The sequence below is a fragment of the Pempheris klunzingeri genome, chromosome 12 (genome assembly GCF_042242105.1).
Source record: "Pempheris klunzingeri isolate RE-2024b chromosome 12, fPemKlu1.hap1, whole genome shotgun sequence".
Lineage (NCBI taxonomy): Eukaryota > Metazoa > Chordata > Actinopteri > Acropomatiformes > Pempheridae > Pempheris > Pempheris klunzingeri.
Window position 1 is genome coordinate 1142805 of NC_092023.1, and position 11885 is coordinate 1154689.

Genomic DNA, 11885 nt, shown 5'->3' on the forward strand with positions numbered 1-11885 from the left:
CCACAAGTCAGATGATTGGTTTCCCCCAAAAAGGGGCGTGGTGATGAGACTCTGGATGACGTACTGCTGATCTGACCTATGAGGTAAATGTGGGGCGGTGCCTGCTCAGAGAACTGACCAATCAGAGCAGACTGGGCTTTTTGGGAGGGGTACATGTCAGCGTGTAAACATATCCCAATACAAGTATGGACATAAAGTGAGGAATCGGACGTCAGACTGAGGGAGAATTCAACAATCTGTGTGTGAAGCAGAGAACTTAAAGAATCTCGATAGATAGATCACCTGGTATTTGTAGTTGCCATCGCTGTTCAGAGCTCCGGCGTAGGCTGCCACCTGGATGGGGTTGTCGTACGTGTTGCTCAGGAATGGTTTGGGCTTCTCTGAAGTCTTCCAGTCAATAACACAAAGTACACCCCTGTGGGCACAGACATGCTCTGAGTGAGAAAAAAGTCTGGCATGAAAAATCAAACCTCTCTTTGTCTGCCAGTCAGGATATTTACCTGTAGCGAGCGACACAATCTGCAACTCCCAGATAGTTCAGTTGGCCATGTCGCACGGTGCTTTCAATGGCTCTCACTGCCCTGACGTCCTCCAGGATGTGAGAGATGCTCTCCAGGTACCCCCGGACCTCTGGTGTGTACTCTGGTGTCTCTGGAGGACTTCTGTTGCTCCACGCTGCACCTGATGTCAGGATTTCCTCCACAGCTGAGTGGAAAAGCTTCCCCTGCCTGAATAAATCTGATTGAACACAACTGTTTGTTACTTTTCAGCGTGTCCTGCCTCTAGAAACAGAAACAAGTGGTGTTAGAAAACTTACTCCGGCTGTATTCTCTGAAGCCTTCCTCTCCGAGCTCCGCGATCATCCTCCTCTTCCATCTGTCCAGGTAGAAGATCTGCTCTGGGGACAGGGTCTGCTGAAGAATCCGGGTCACACTGGGGACCGAAGGCCCGTCTTGGTTCCGGTTTAACTCAATCCGGACAGGAGGTCCAGACTCTGGCTCCTCTGCTTCCACAGTCTCTCTACTGTTTAAGAAGGAATGAAAGGTTTTGGGTACCTTCTTCTCTGTCCCGGAGGAGGACACCTGAGCTTTGACAACAGGTCCATAGATGAGCTGGTCCTCCTCCTGCAGGGTGGCGGGGGTCTGGGGACTGACCCTGGACATGACGGACTTGACGAGAGAAGAGTAGCGCTCACTGTCCACCGAGCTGTACGGGCTGCGTCTCTTCGGGGATGTCAGGCGACGGCAGGTGGAGAAGCACGTCACGGAGAGGGTGGAGCACTGAGGGACAGCGATGCCTCCAGCCGACACCACGAGTCTGAGAGTTAACATTTTGACGACTTTCACAGCTACGAGCTCGAATGGCTCAAACTTATTAGCTACCTACTACTAACTACATGTACGAACAGAGATATCGATGCTTTTTACAGTATATTCAGACTTTCTGTCCTCATCTTGGTGACGGTACTTGCCCAGACATGATCCACAGAAACTCCTTCATACGTAACTGTTATTTGTTTCTAAACGGCGCGCCTCTTCGGGTGCACAAACTTCCTGTCCGACTTCCGGGTTCGATTAGGGGAAAACTACAACTAACTACATTACCCATAATGCGCAGTGTATCATTGAAATACATCCGTGTGGTTATTGACTCGGTGGTGCTCATTTTAGTTACTTCCATTTACTTTTTCCGCTCATTACGCCTCACCTGTTCGTTACCTAATGATTATTATCTAAAAATAAGTCACCGTAAAGCCAATAACTGTAGTAGACCACAGGTATGCATGATTGATTAGCTTAAAGACCAATCGTAGCGTTCGTTATCGTCATCGTCCAATCAGATTAAGTGTAAGGCGGGACTTAATCCCCCCTCATCAGGATGGGCTGAGGAATCATTTGACAGCTCGTCAGACAGTTAGCACTGAGCGGAGGGACTCCTTCCTGCTTATAGTTCACTGATTTGGCCTGTTGTTGCCTTTTCGTCGATTTCAGTCCCGCAATGACTTCCAGCATAGACGAAGCGAGTAAGGAAAAGGTAGGTGAAATGTGTCTTTGTATGTTAAACCAGCTCAGGTAGCATCAGGCTAGCGTTAGCTAACAATAACCGTTGCTTTTTGGCTAAGTTTGTGCAGCTAACTTGTGTTTTCTGTCTAGTTAACGCTAGCTAACCTGTGGCTAAAGCTAGCTAACGTTTCATCAGTGTAGCTAACAAAAAGTGGATAACGTTAAATGAGCGGGGTTAAAGTGCGTTTGTGCTGAAAAAAGTGATGTTTTCTAACGTTGTCTAACTTACTGGACGTGTTAAAAGACGCAGTCGTTCACGCTAATTGATCCTGGCAGCACATAATGTTGAAGTTAAAGTGACCCGGCCTGTAATGGCATTTAAGTGTCTCTTTTACTGCGGTTGTACTCCATCAGACTCCTGTACTGCAGACCTGTACTCACCAAAACCATTTCCATTCACACAGGTGTCTAAATCTAGATATCACTGAAATGGCCCTCTTGTTTTGATATGTGCAGTTCTGTTTTTGGGAGCTGTGGTTTCAGCTTGTAGAGGATGTTGTCTGCTGCTGGTGAATGGTTTGTTGTTATACATCCCATGTCAGTGGGCTGAGAGCACAAACATGATGCACCTGAGTGTAAGAAATTCACCCACAAGAGAGTAAATAGTCAAGATTACAATTTGTTTAATTCTTTATTTCCTAATATAACAGATGTGCAGGGAAGGGTAACCAGCTGTGAAGCCAAAGCAGGAGTGCTTTTACCCAGCACTTAAAGCTCTGAAATCATGGAGGAACAATTAGCAGTCCTGCAGCTTTGAGCCTGTCTGAATCCTGAGGACCCCAGTGTGTGTTGAGGATGTATGATTTCCTTTTTTATACCTCACCTCCAACCTCCAGTCGTCCTCACTGTGAAGCAGCAGCCACTGGTTGGATTGGAGGGTGATGGCTTTGGCCTCTCAGCATCATAGCTGCTAACAAAATGCACCTCTGAACTATTTTATTGTCATGTGAGGGAAGAGTCCAGACACTGAGGATTTGTATTGTTGAATTACTGGCCAAGATTTGCTGATGTCGTTTGTATATATGTGAATTATTGATACTCGCTGATTGAAATGCACTTATTGGTGCTCTTAAACCAATATTCCAATCAGTTGCGAGCTGTGGTTGATTATTTTCTCTACTACATACAGTGTAAATCCTCATTACCCCACAGAAGCATTAGAGAGACAAACTGTCAAATCAAACCAAAGTAAAGTAAAGTGAGTAATATGGCTTTATGATACCGTCCAGGAAGATGAGGGACCCGCTGGACGTTTCTTGAAAACACCGTTAAAAATGACAACAAAAATGCATTTGTATGTTTTTTTTGTGTGTGTGTGTGTGTACACACAAGATCAACCCTCTTGGTGTGTTTTTGTCTTTAGATGCGCTCTGTGTCTGTGGATCTAAACAACGATGCCTCTCTTCTCATTGATATTCCTGATGCACTCTGTGAAAGAGACAAAGTCAAGTTTACTGTCCACACAAAGGTAAAAAAATAAATGTTTGTACCCCAACACTGACACACTCCAACACATAAACTTCCTCCTAGCCTTAAAAATAATCTGTAAATGTGTTTTCTGATGTGTTGACAGTTTCCTTCTTTACACAGTACTGTTCTTTAAAGTTAAGTCTCTCCTCAGACCACACTCAGCTCTTTCCAGAAGCCAGAGTTCTCTGTTCCCAGACAGCATGAAGACTTCATCTGGCTGCACGACACCCTGGTTGAGACAGAGGAATATGCTGGACTAATAGTGAGTTACACATAAATATTTAGAGACTGTAATATCACTCTTTGTCATTTGAAAACAAGTTTTACAAAAGTTTTCTAGTATTTTGCATATTAAGGCCATCTGGCATGAATCATGTTCTTCTTTGAGTGCTTTATTTCCGGCTTTATCACCCACAGATTCCTCCAGCTCCCCCAAAGCCTGACTTTGAGAGCCCGAGAGAGAAGATGCACAAACTGGGGGAAGGAGAAGCCACGATGACCAAGGACGAGTACACTAAGATGAAGCAGGAGCTGGAGGCGTGAGTGTCCCTGTTTATTCTCTTGTGTCCTGTAGACGGTGTCAGTATTAGATCCTTAGCATGAAATGAAATGTAATGTTCTTATACAAAACGTTTTCTTTCTGTGTGATAAATGCCGACTTATTTTCAGTGAATACCTGGCCGTGTTCAAGAAAACTGTCCAAGTGCACGAAGTCTTCCTGCAGAGATTGTCCTCCCACCCCGTTTTAAGCAAGGACAGAAACTTCCAGATCTTCTTAGAGTATGACCAGGATGTGAGTTCCCCATAATGCTGACTTCCTTTCCCGAGCTGTCGGTTGGAAAGAGAGGAAGTAGAGTTTACTGGAGACTTGTGACACCCAGCTCACATCCTGCTGTGATCAGCAGTTATGCTTATCTGTGTAGTGTTTGTCAGTCAGTGGCCATAATGTCTGTTAACAGGAACACTGTATAAACCCAAATACTAGTCTGGTAGTGAATATAGAAAGAGAATAGTGTATTTTTTACAATAATGATGACATGTTGGTGCAGCTACAAACTTTATTTCAGTCTCTTTTTACTTCCCACAGCTTTATATTATAAGCTGTAGCAAATAAACCATATTCATCTCATAGATTCAACACATATCCTTACTAAATTCTGTCTTTTTAGCTCACCGTGAGGAGAAAGAATGCCAAGGAAATGTTTGGAGGATTCTTCAAAAACATGGTGAAAACAGCCGATGAGGTCCTTATCTCAGGAATAAAGGTGAGCTGCTCACAGTTTATGTCCGACAGCATTACAGGTGCAGCGTCGTAGCCGCTTCCTCACTTACCTTCATCTCTGTGTTCGCTCCCCACACAGGAAGTCGATGACTTTTTTGAGCAGGAGAAGACGTTCCTGCTCGACTACTACAGCAAGATTAAAGATTCCACGGCCAAAGCAGAGAAGATGACCCGCGCGCACAAAAGTATGAGAGGGTTTTTACCTCGTTGTGTTAAATGGCATTTTGAGCGAATGGAATAACTGAATTTATGTTCACAATCGTGTTATTACAGACATCGCAGATGATTACATTCACGTGTCTGCTACTCTGAACAGTCTGTCGGCCGAAGATACCACAGCCAATAAAAAGTGAGTGTAATATCTGTAATCTAATGACTGGTAATACTTGGTGCTGAAGATTATAGGTGATGGTTCTCTTGTGGACAACAAATCAGTGTTTTAGAAGTGATGTCCTAAAGCTGGCTTGTGATAATAGTTGTTTTAATTCACATCTTTATCAGAGATGTAATGGCAGAGTTTTCTCTGTTATGGATTTATGTTCTGACTTGTTTCTCAGGCATTTGGAGAAGCTGTCAGACCTGTTTGAGAAGCTCAGAGTAAGTAAACTGCAGCACCTCTGTAAATATTTGTCCTGATTTATGTGTGCATCATGGCTGGTACTAAACGTCTTTGTTTGGTCCCTGCAGAAGGTGGAGGGAAGAGTAGCGTCTGACCAGGAGCTGAAGCTCACAGAGCTGCTGAGGTATTACATGAGAGACATCCAGGCCGCCAAGGTGAGACGTGTTTATCTTCTGCCTTCAGGCAAGATGCTCACACAAGATTCACAACCACGTTACTCATCCATGAAGTTCACAAACACCTTATGTGACCCGTTCCAAGCAGACATAAAAATACTGAAATGCTCTGCTGTTTAACACATCAGTGCTCAGCTGTAATCCACACTGTCCTTCAGAAGTAAATGGAGCCGAACATTCGGGGGATAAGATGAAGAGAAGATGATCTGAATACTCAGAGCAGCAAAGCAGCCATTTTCCAGTCAGCGCTGTATTAGAGATATTCATATTTCTTACATTCAGCATTCAGGACCAACTAAGTGTTTATTAAACTTTAAATCACTGTTACAAGACATGCATGTAATTCTTAATAACTATCATTTCCGTCCTGCACATCTTCTGCTGAAATCTGTCTTTTCCAAACATGAAATTGGGTTTTAAATCATTGGATGATGAGTTTAATGGATTGACAGATATTTTCCAAATGAAGGCAAGTTATTTCCAAAATATTACAAGTGTGCTTTCTGTGGATTCCCTCTTCATCCTTTTGTTTCTCTCGTTCAACTGGAACATTTCAGGACCTTCTGTACAGGCGAGCCCGGGCGTTGGCTGACTATGAGAACTCTAACAAGGCTTTGGATAAAGCTCGACTGAAGAGCAAGGACATTCCCCAGGCAGAGGAGCACCAGCAGCAATGTCTGCAGAAATTTGACAAGCTCTCAGACTCTGGGAAGAAAGGTTTGTGTGTCCATGTGTAAAGAGCTGCAGGTTCATTCTGTGCTTGTTTCTCTGTGTGAAATGCACAATGTTTTCCTCAGAACTCACCAGCTTCAAGGGCAGGCGCGTTGTGGCCTTCAGGAAGAACCTCATAGAGATGGCTGAGCTGGAGATAAAACACGCCAAGGTGAGACGCCTAACAAAGCCGACTGTTGAGTAAGGGTGTGTGTTTGTTAGCGTGTGTGTGAGAGAGAGATTAATTGAATCCTCCAGTGAACATTTGGCTGAGAGTTTTATAAAGTTATTGAGCCAATCCTTTTGTATGAAAGTGAAGTTCGGGGCCCATTAATTAAACAAGAACACTGGGACTGAAACCCAGTAGAAAAAGCACATCTTGAGTTCCTTAAAAACATACTGAGAGTCCACAGGAACTGTCCAGAGCAGAACTGGGCCAGTTCCCCCTAATTCAGATTAAAAAAAGAACAGTCAGGTTCAGATTCATACCGACATGGAGCGTATTTAGCACAACAAAGACATCTGACCTCTGATGGAAACACCTGAAGTGGAACAAATGAACAAATCAGATCCACATGTTAAAAAGATTTGATGAAAATAATCCCCAAGTCCCAAATGATACAAAGATAATAAGCTAAGATACTTCGAGCAGGAGAACAGAAATCCAATCAATAGATAAACTAGATAAATAAACTGCCAGAGAATTTCAATTAGCCCAATATTTAACTGCAATAAACATCGTAGAAAAAGACAAACCCTCAGCAGACGCTCACCTAGTGGCCAGAAAGAACAGAGAGAGTTCGTATCTACTGTGAGACAGAAATTCATTTTCTTATTTGTCCAAAATGCAAAGAAATTAGAGAAGATTCCTTCAGATTCACCCAGAAAATCCCAAATGTAAGATTTATTTAGATACTTTATATATTTCAGTGAATATTAATAGTTTATCATGACACAGCTGTAGTGTCTTTAATGAATCTCACATGCAGCATCATCAGCAGTGATCTCTAATGAAATTGTGTATGTTCATTTGTAAAGTCAAAACTGGATCACACTTGGCTTCCTCCAGAAAATGATGTGTGAAATCTGTGTGTGAACGTCGTCACCACATGTTCTTGTTTTGTAAATAGCCGTTTATATGTGGGAAGTGTTGGTACATCTGGAGCAGCATGTTCTCCAGTAGTTTACTATTGTGCTGTCTGCCTGCTTCAGAGAGGATCCAACAGTCTGTGGAAGACTGAAACATGTAAGTAGCAGCAGGTGGACATGTGTTACTGGACATGGGAGCGAGCGAGCGAGCGAGTGAGTGAGTGAGGAGCCACAACTTCCATTTCATTGTCCAACCAGATCAATTATCCTTATATCCAGCTGTCTTTTTCTAGTTGATGTCTGTCACTGCCGCTAATGACGGCAGCACACAGCAGGTGAAGTGCTTGTGTTGTGTTGCTGTGGGCAGAAACCTGAACAGTGTTTACATGCTACAGCATCCTGTTTCTTCTCAGTCATATCAGTTCAGATTAGTTCATGTTTCTATGAGCAGGATATATCGTTTACACATCAGACACCTAAAAAGCTGATGCTAACGGGGCTGAAAGTTGATTTTAATGTTTTATTCAGTGAGATCTGTCCTTCAGGACTAATGATGATATCTCCTCCTGTCTCCACAGAACAATGTGACTCTATTGCATGGATGCATTGACCTGCTCAAGAGCAACTGACGTGTGTTCAAGACTCCTGTCCTGCCATCACCAAGTGACCGGTCGTATTAAATGAAACCTGGCGTCTCCGGGGTCGTGCATGGACGTGAATCCAAGCCCTATCTCTGCTCCCAGCCACGGGTCTGATGCCACTTTAAACCTGCGAACAGGACCGAGCGTCTTGTTCGCAGGAAGTCTATATGTTTACAGAGTCTCTGTCCTCTGGTCCTCGGTCCATCCTTCTCCATTATTTATGGATTTCTAACTCGATGTGAATGCCAACATTAAGGTCTTCCATTGCTTTGCAGCACCGGCAGAGGTGCTCTTCTTCTTTTCCTAATTAGTTTTTTTACTTTCACTTTATGCACATAATGGAAATCTTGCCTTTATGATCATATTTTTGCCTTCATCAATTCTGACTCTAACCTCCTCATGTACACTTTTAAACATCTTTCTTTTTCTTCTTAATAAGGATTCAAGAATGTTCTTCATATACCAGTAACCTGATTTTTATGATTCATATGCTTAATCTGTTGTTTTTGCTAATGGAACAGTTTCACAGAAGCAGCAGACTTAGAGGACACGACAGATCATCTAAAATAGCTGCACTTCAGCTCAGGAACGGACTCAGTCCCTCATTCATGTTTGGAAGAAGTGGCCTCAGATCAGTTAGCAAAGACACACATTTATCTGTTTAGCAAAAGAGAATGATCTGTGATGAGAATCAATCAAACATGCGATTTGAGCATCTAACATAAGAGTCTGCATCCTGGAACTCCTATTCTGTCCTCAGCAGCACTACAGGTGTTCTAGCACCACATCCATCTCTGCCCGTTCACTCTCTCCTCTTCAGAGTGTAATTATTGCTGTTTCTCCTCTTTTTTCCCCTAAATTCCCCTTTTTGTTATTGTTGGAGTCTCGTGTATCAGACCTGATATATTTACCAGATCTTCTAAACAGTTTATTTTAAACATTTATTAAAAAAAAAAAAGATGCACTAAGAAGATGAAAAATACTTCACAATCATGACCAGGCTCACTGGAGTGTTAAAATGCATTATAGTTTTATAAGAAATTGAATGTATTTCTAATGGATTCCAACCGTGTGAATTCCTTTACACGATACTTTTCTTACAGAATATTAGCATTTTATAAATTTGTAATAATGGCATTGAATAAATCCTACTTTCCCAAGCCTGATTCCTGTCTTCCTCGTTCATTCTCTCCCTTTACCTCCAGTCTAAAGAGCCTCCCGTCACACCACTAGGTGGTGGTGTTCGTCCGTCCTCTGTCCTGCTTTAGTTCCTGTGTGAGCAGCCTTGAAGTTTAAACACAGCTGTATGTATGTTTGTGTTAAATCCATTGACCACAGTGGATCCTGTGTGGAGTGTTGGGTGAGCTCTGAGGAAATGCCAGCGTGCTCGTGGGAATCACCGCCACCAAAATGCACATTTCATGTCCCAGTGTTTGAGCTGCACTAAGCAACGTGACCTAAACAAGTAATCTGCAGTGAAACTCAACTCAACTCAACGCATTGTGAAGGAAAACCTTATTCTGCAAAGGGATTATTAGATAATTAGGGCAACAGAGCTTCAGCGTTTCTCCTTTAAAGGTTCGGCCTGAACGATCCATCGAGGAGTCAAAGCGATCAGACACACTGAACTGTACCTGTCCGTGATGGATTTGTCAATATTGACATCACCAGTTGTGCAGTCACAGTGACTTGTAGCCTTCGATTCACTGATTGGATGAAAGCGCAGCCAATCAGACGGTAACACATTAGCAGCACAAACTAGTTAGTTTGCCAGCAGATCCAAAGGCCTCTTTCTGCAACATGAAGAGGAATCAGTGATTGAGGGCGCAGACGTTAACCTCAGGTGTCAGAGAGCTGAGAACAGACTGTTGGTGATCTGAGTATCTCTGTGTGAAACAGAAACAGTCCTAAATTTAGTCTCTCTCATGATCCCTTTGTGAAGCTGCTGTGTTATGATAAAGAATTTCCTCAATTCTGTAATCACTGACATAAAACTGCTACTGCAACAGTACGCTGTGTGAATGTGTCTGTACGGGTGTGAAGGAACAAAGCTACTGGCTTTAAATACTTATATAGCTGCTGCTTCTGCCTCCTTGGGCACGTTTAGATGATCTACAGGCTTAGAATGTGTGCTGAGATGTAAAATTATGACAGAAAAAACAGAAAGAAGGTAAAAGAAAACCACCTCACAAGCTTTTTCACGCTGTGTCATGTCCTTTAGCACCCTGACATCTTACTCACACTGAGCGCCTGCCTCGTGTCCCACAGCTCCACTCGCTTCAGTGAAGAGTCTTGATGGATGCAGACAGAAGCCTCAGAGCAGGTCTGGAGGCACAAAGCATGAAGTCCTCCTAAAACAGAAACCGTCGCCGATGAAACCGAACCGTCTGCACTTCCTCAGTGAAACAGGACAGTTTGTTTCCCTTCAGGTACAAATTTCACACAGATGCAGAGTTTTAAATCCTCCTTTCCTGCGTTTGTAGTTATCAGAGTCTCAATAAACTGATGCACAGTAACAAGTCAGCTGCTTTCTCATGTTTGGGAAGTTATTCAATGAGACACTGAGGGAATCAGTGAGTTAACTTTAGTTTAGTGGACAGTCTGAAGGTGTTTTCTGTCTCTAACACAATGCTAAAGTCAGTGTGCTCTTCTCTGCTCTGACAGTCATTTGCTTTCATGCACACGACACAAACACAACATCATATATAATCCACATGCACAGACCGAGCAGACAAGTCATTTCCACAGCAGTTTGAGGAAGGTTGTTGAAGTAAAACACTCTTTATCATCTTGATTATCACAACATACAAACAGGGGAGCACTGGAGAACTTTGGGTGGCTGAAGAGTCAGTGGGAGAAAACCCTAAATCATCAGGTTTTTACTTACCAAGAATCTGTATCTGTTTTCAGAGGTATTATATTTTCTTCTGGTTATTACACCGTGAGACTTTCTGTTGATGAGGACAATCTGTGACTCCACTTAAAAACCTGCTTTATTAAGCAGTTTGAGGAGAGCTTGTCTCAAGGATGCCTGTAAAAACACTTTTCCAGTGCGTGACGTGGGGGGTGGAGGGAGAAATGTTCCATCAGCAGTGCAGAGGAGCAGCATGTGAATGTGACATATTAAGTTCTTCATTTAAACAAGCGCACAGTGGCTTAGTCCTTCACTTTGTGTTGCTGCACCACATTATTACAACACCAGTTCAGCCACCTGGTGTTTAGGGCGTTAAAATAATAAAAGGTGTGGTAAACAAGCTGGAATAAACTTAACGTCACCAATGCTAACAATGTTATCCTGCGGCGTGCAGGTGACATTCAGGTGTGGCTGATGATCATTTCTGGAGAAACTGCAACTTTGAAAAGCTCAGTTTTGGATGTGAAATGATCCTGATGCTTTGTCTGAAATACAAAAACATACTGAATTTAACAGGACGAAGATAGAAGCAGAGTAAAGTATATTCATACATCTTTATACATCTTTATACTCCCAGAGGTAAAGGAAGCATTGCAGGTATTCAAACCCAAAGAAGTTTATTCTGAATTTAATGAAAATAACAAACGTTCCAGTATGAATTTTTGGGTAAATTAGTAGAAGAAAAGATGTTGTGGTTTGTATATTTCAGACCAGTCTGATAATATAACAGGACATGATCAGTTTAATGTATGGCCACCTCCTTCCTGACCTTTCATGGAAAGAAGTATAAATACATAGATAGATAGATGAAGTTATTGATCCCAGACTGGGAAACTGTAGCGTTACAGCAGCATTAAAAACAAATACAGCACCGAAGAAAATAAACACAAAAAACACACTGGAAGAAGGAACAAATAAAT

At 42.7% G+C, this 11885-nt stretch overlaps 2 protein-coding genes across 2 annotated transcripts in view; one reads left to right on the forward strand and one right to left on the reverse strand.

Moving 5' to 3' along the window:
* Positions 1-11885, reverse strand: part of mgme1 (mitochondrial genome maintenance exonuclease 1) — a 278413-nt gene that overhangs the window by 5346 nt on the left and 261182 nt on the right. Inside the window, exons 2-4 of the mRNA XM_070840640.1 lie at positions 818-1370; positions 501-738; positions 283-415 (exon numbers count right to left, since the gene is read on the reverse strand). Coding sequence (XP_070696741.1) covers positions 283-415; positions 501-738; positions 818-1331 — 885 coding nt within the window. The 5' untranslated portion in view covers positions 1332-1370. The remainder of the gene's footprint in view (positions 1-282; positions 416-500; positions 739-817; positions 1371-11885) is intronic.
* snx5 (sorting nexin 5) lies at positions 1891-9217 on the forward strand. The gene is made up of 13 exons (XM_070841401.1): positions 1891-2034; positions 3427-3531; positions 3685-3795; positions 3951-4072; positions 4203-4326; positions 4703-4798; positions 4895-5000; positions 5089-5164; positions 5373-5412; positions 5503-5589; positions 6168-6327; positions 6408-6493; positions 7989-9217. Exons 1-13 carry the CDS (start codon positions 1999-2001, stop codon positions 8037-8039), a joined length of 1200 nt encoding a protein of 399 aa, XP_070697502.1. The 5' UTR covers positions 1891-1998; the 3' UTR covers positions 8040-9217.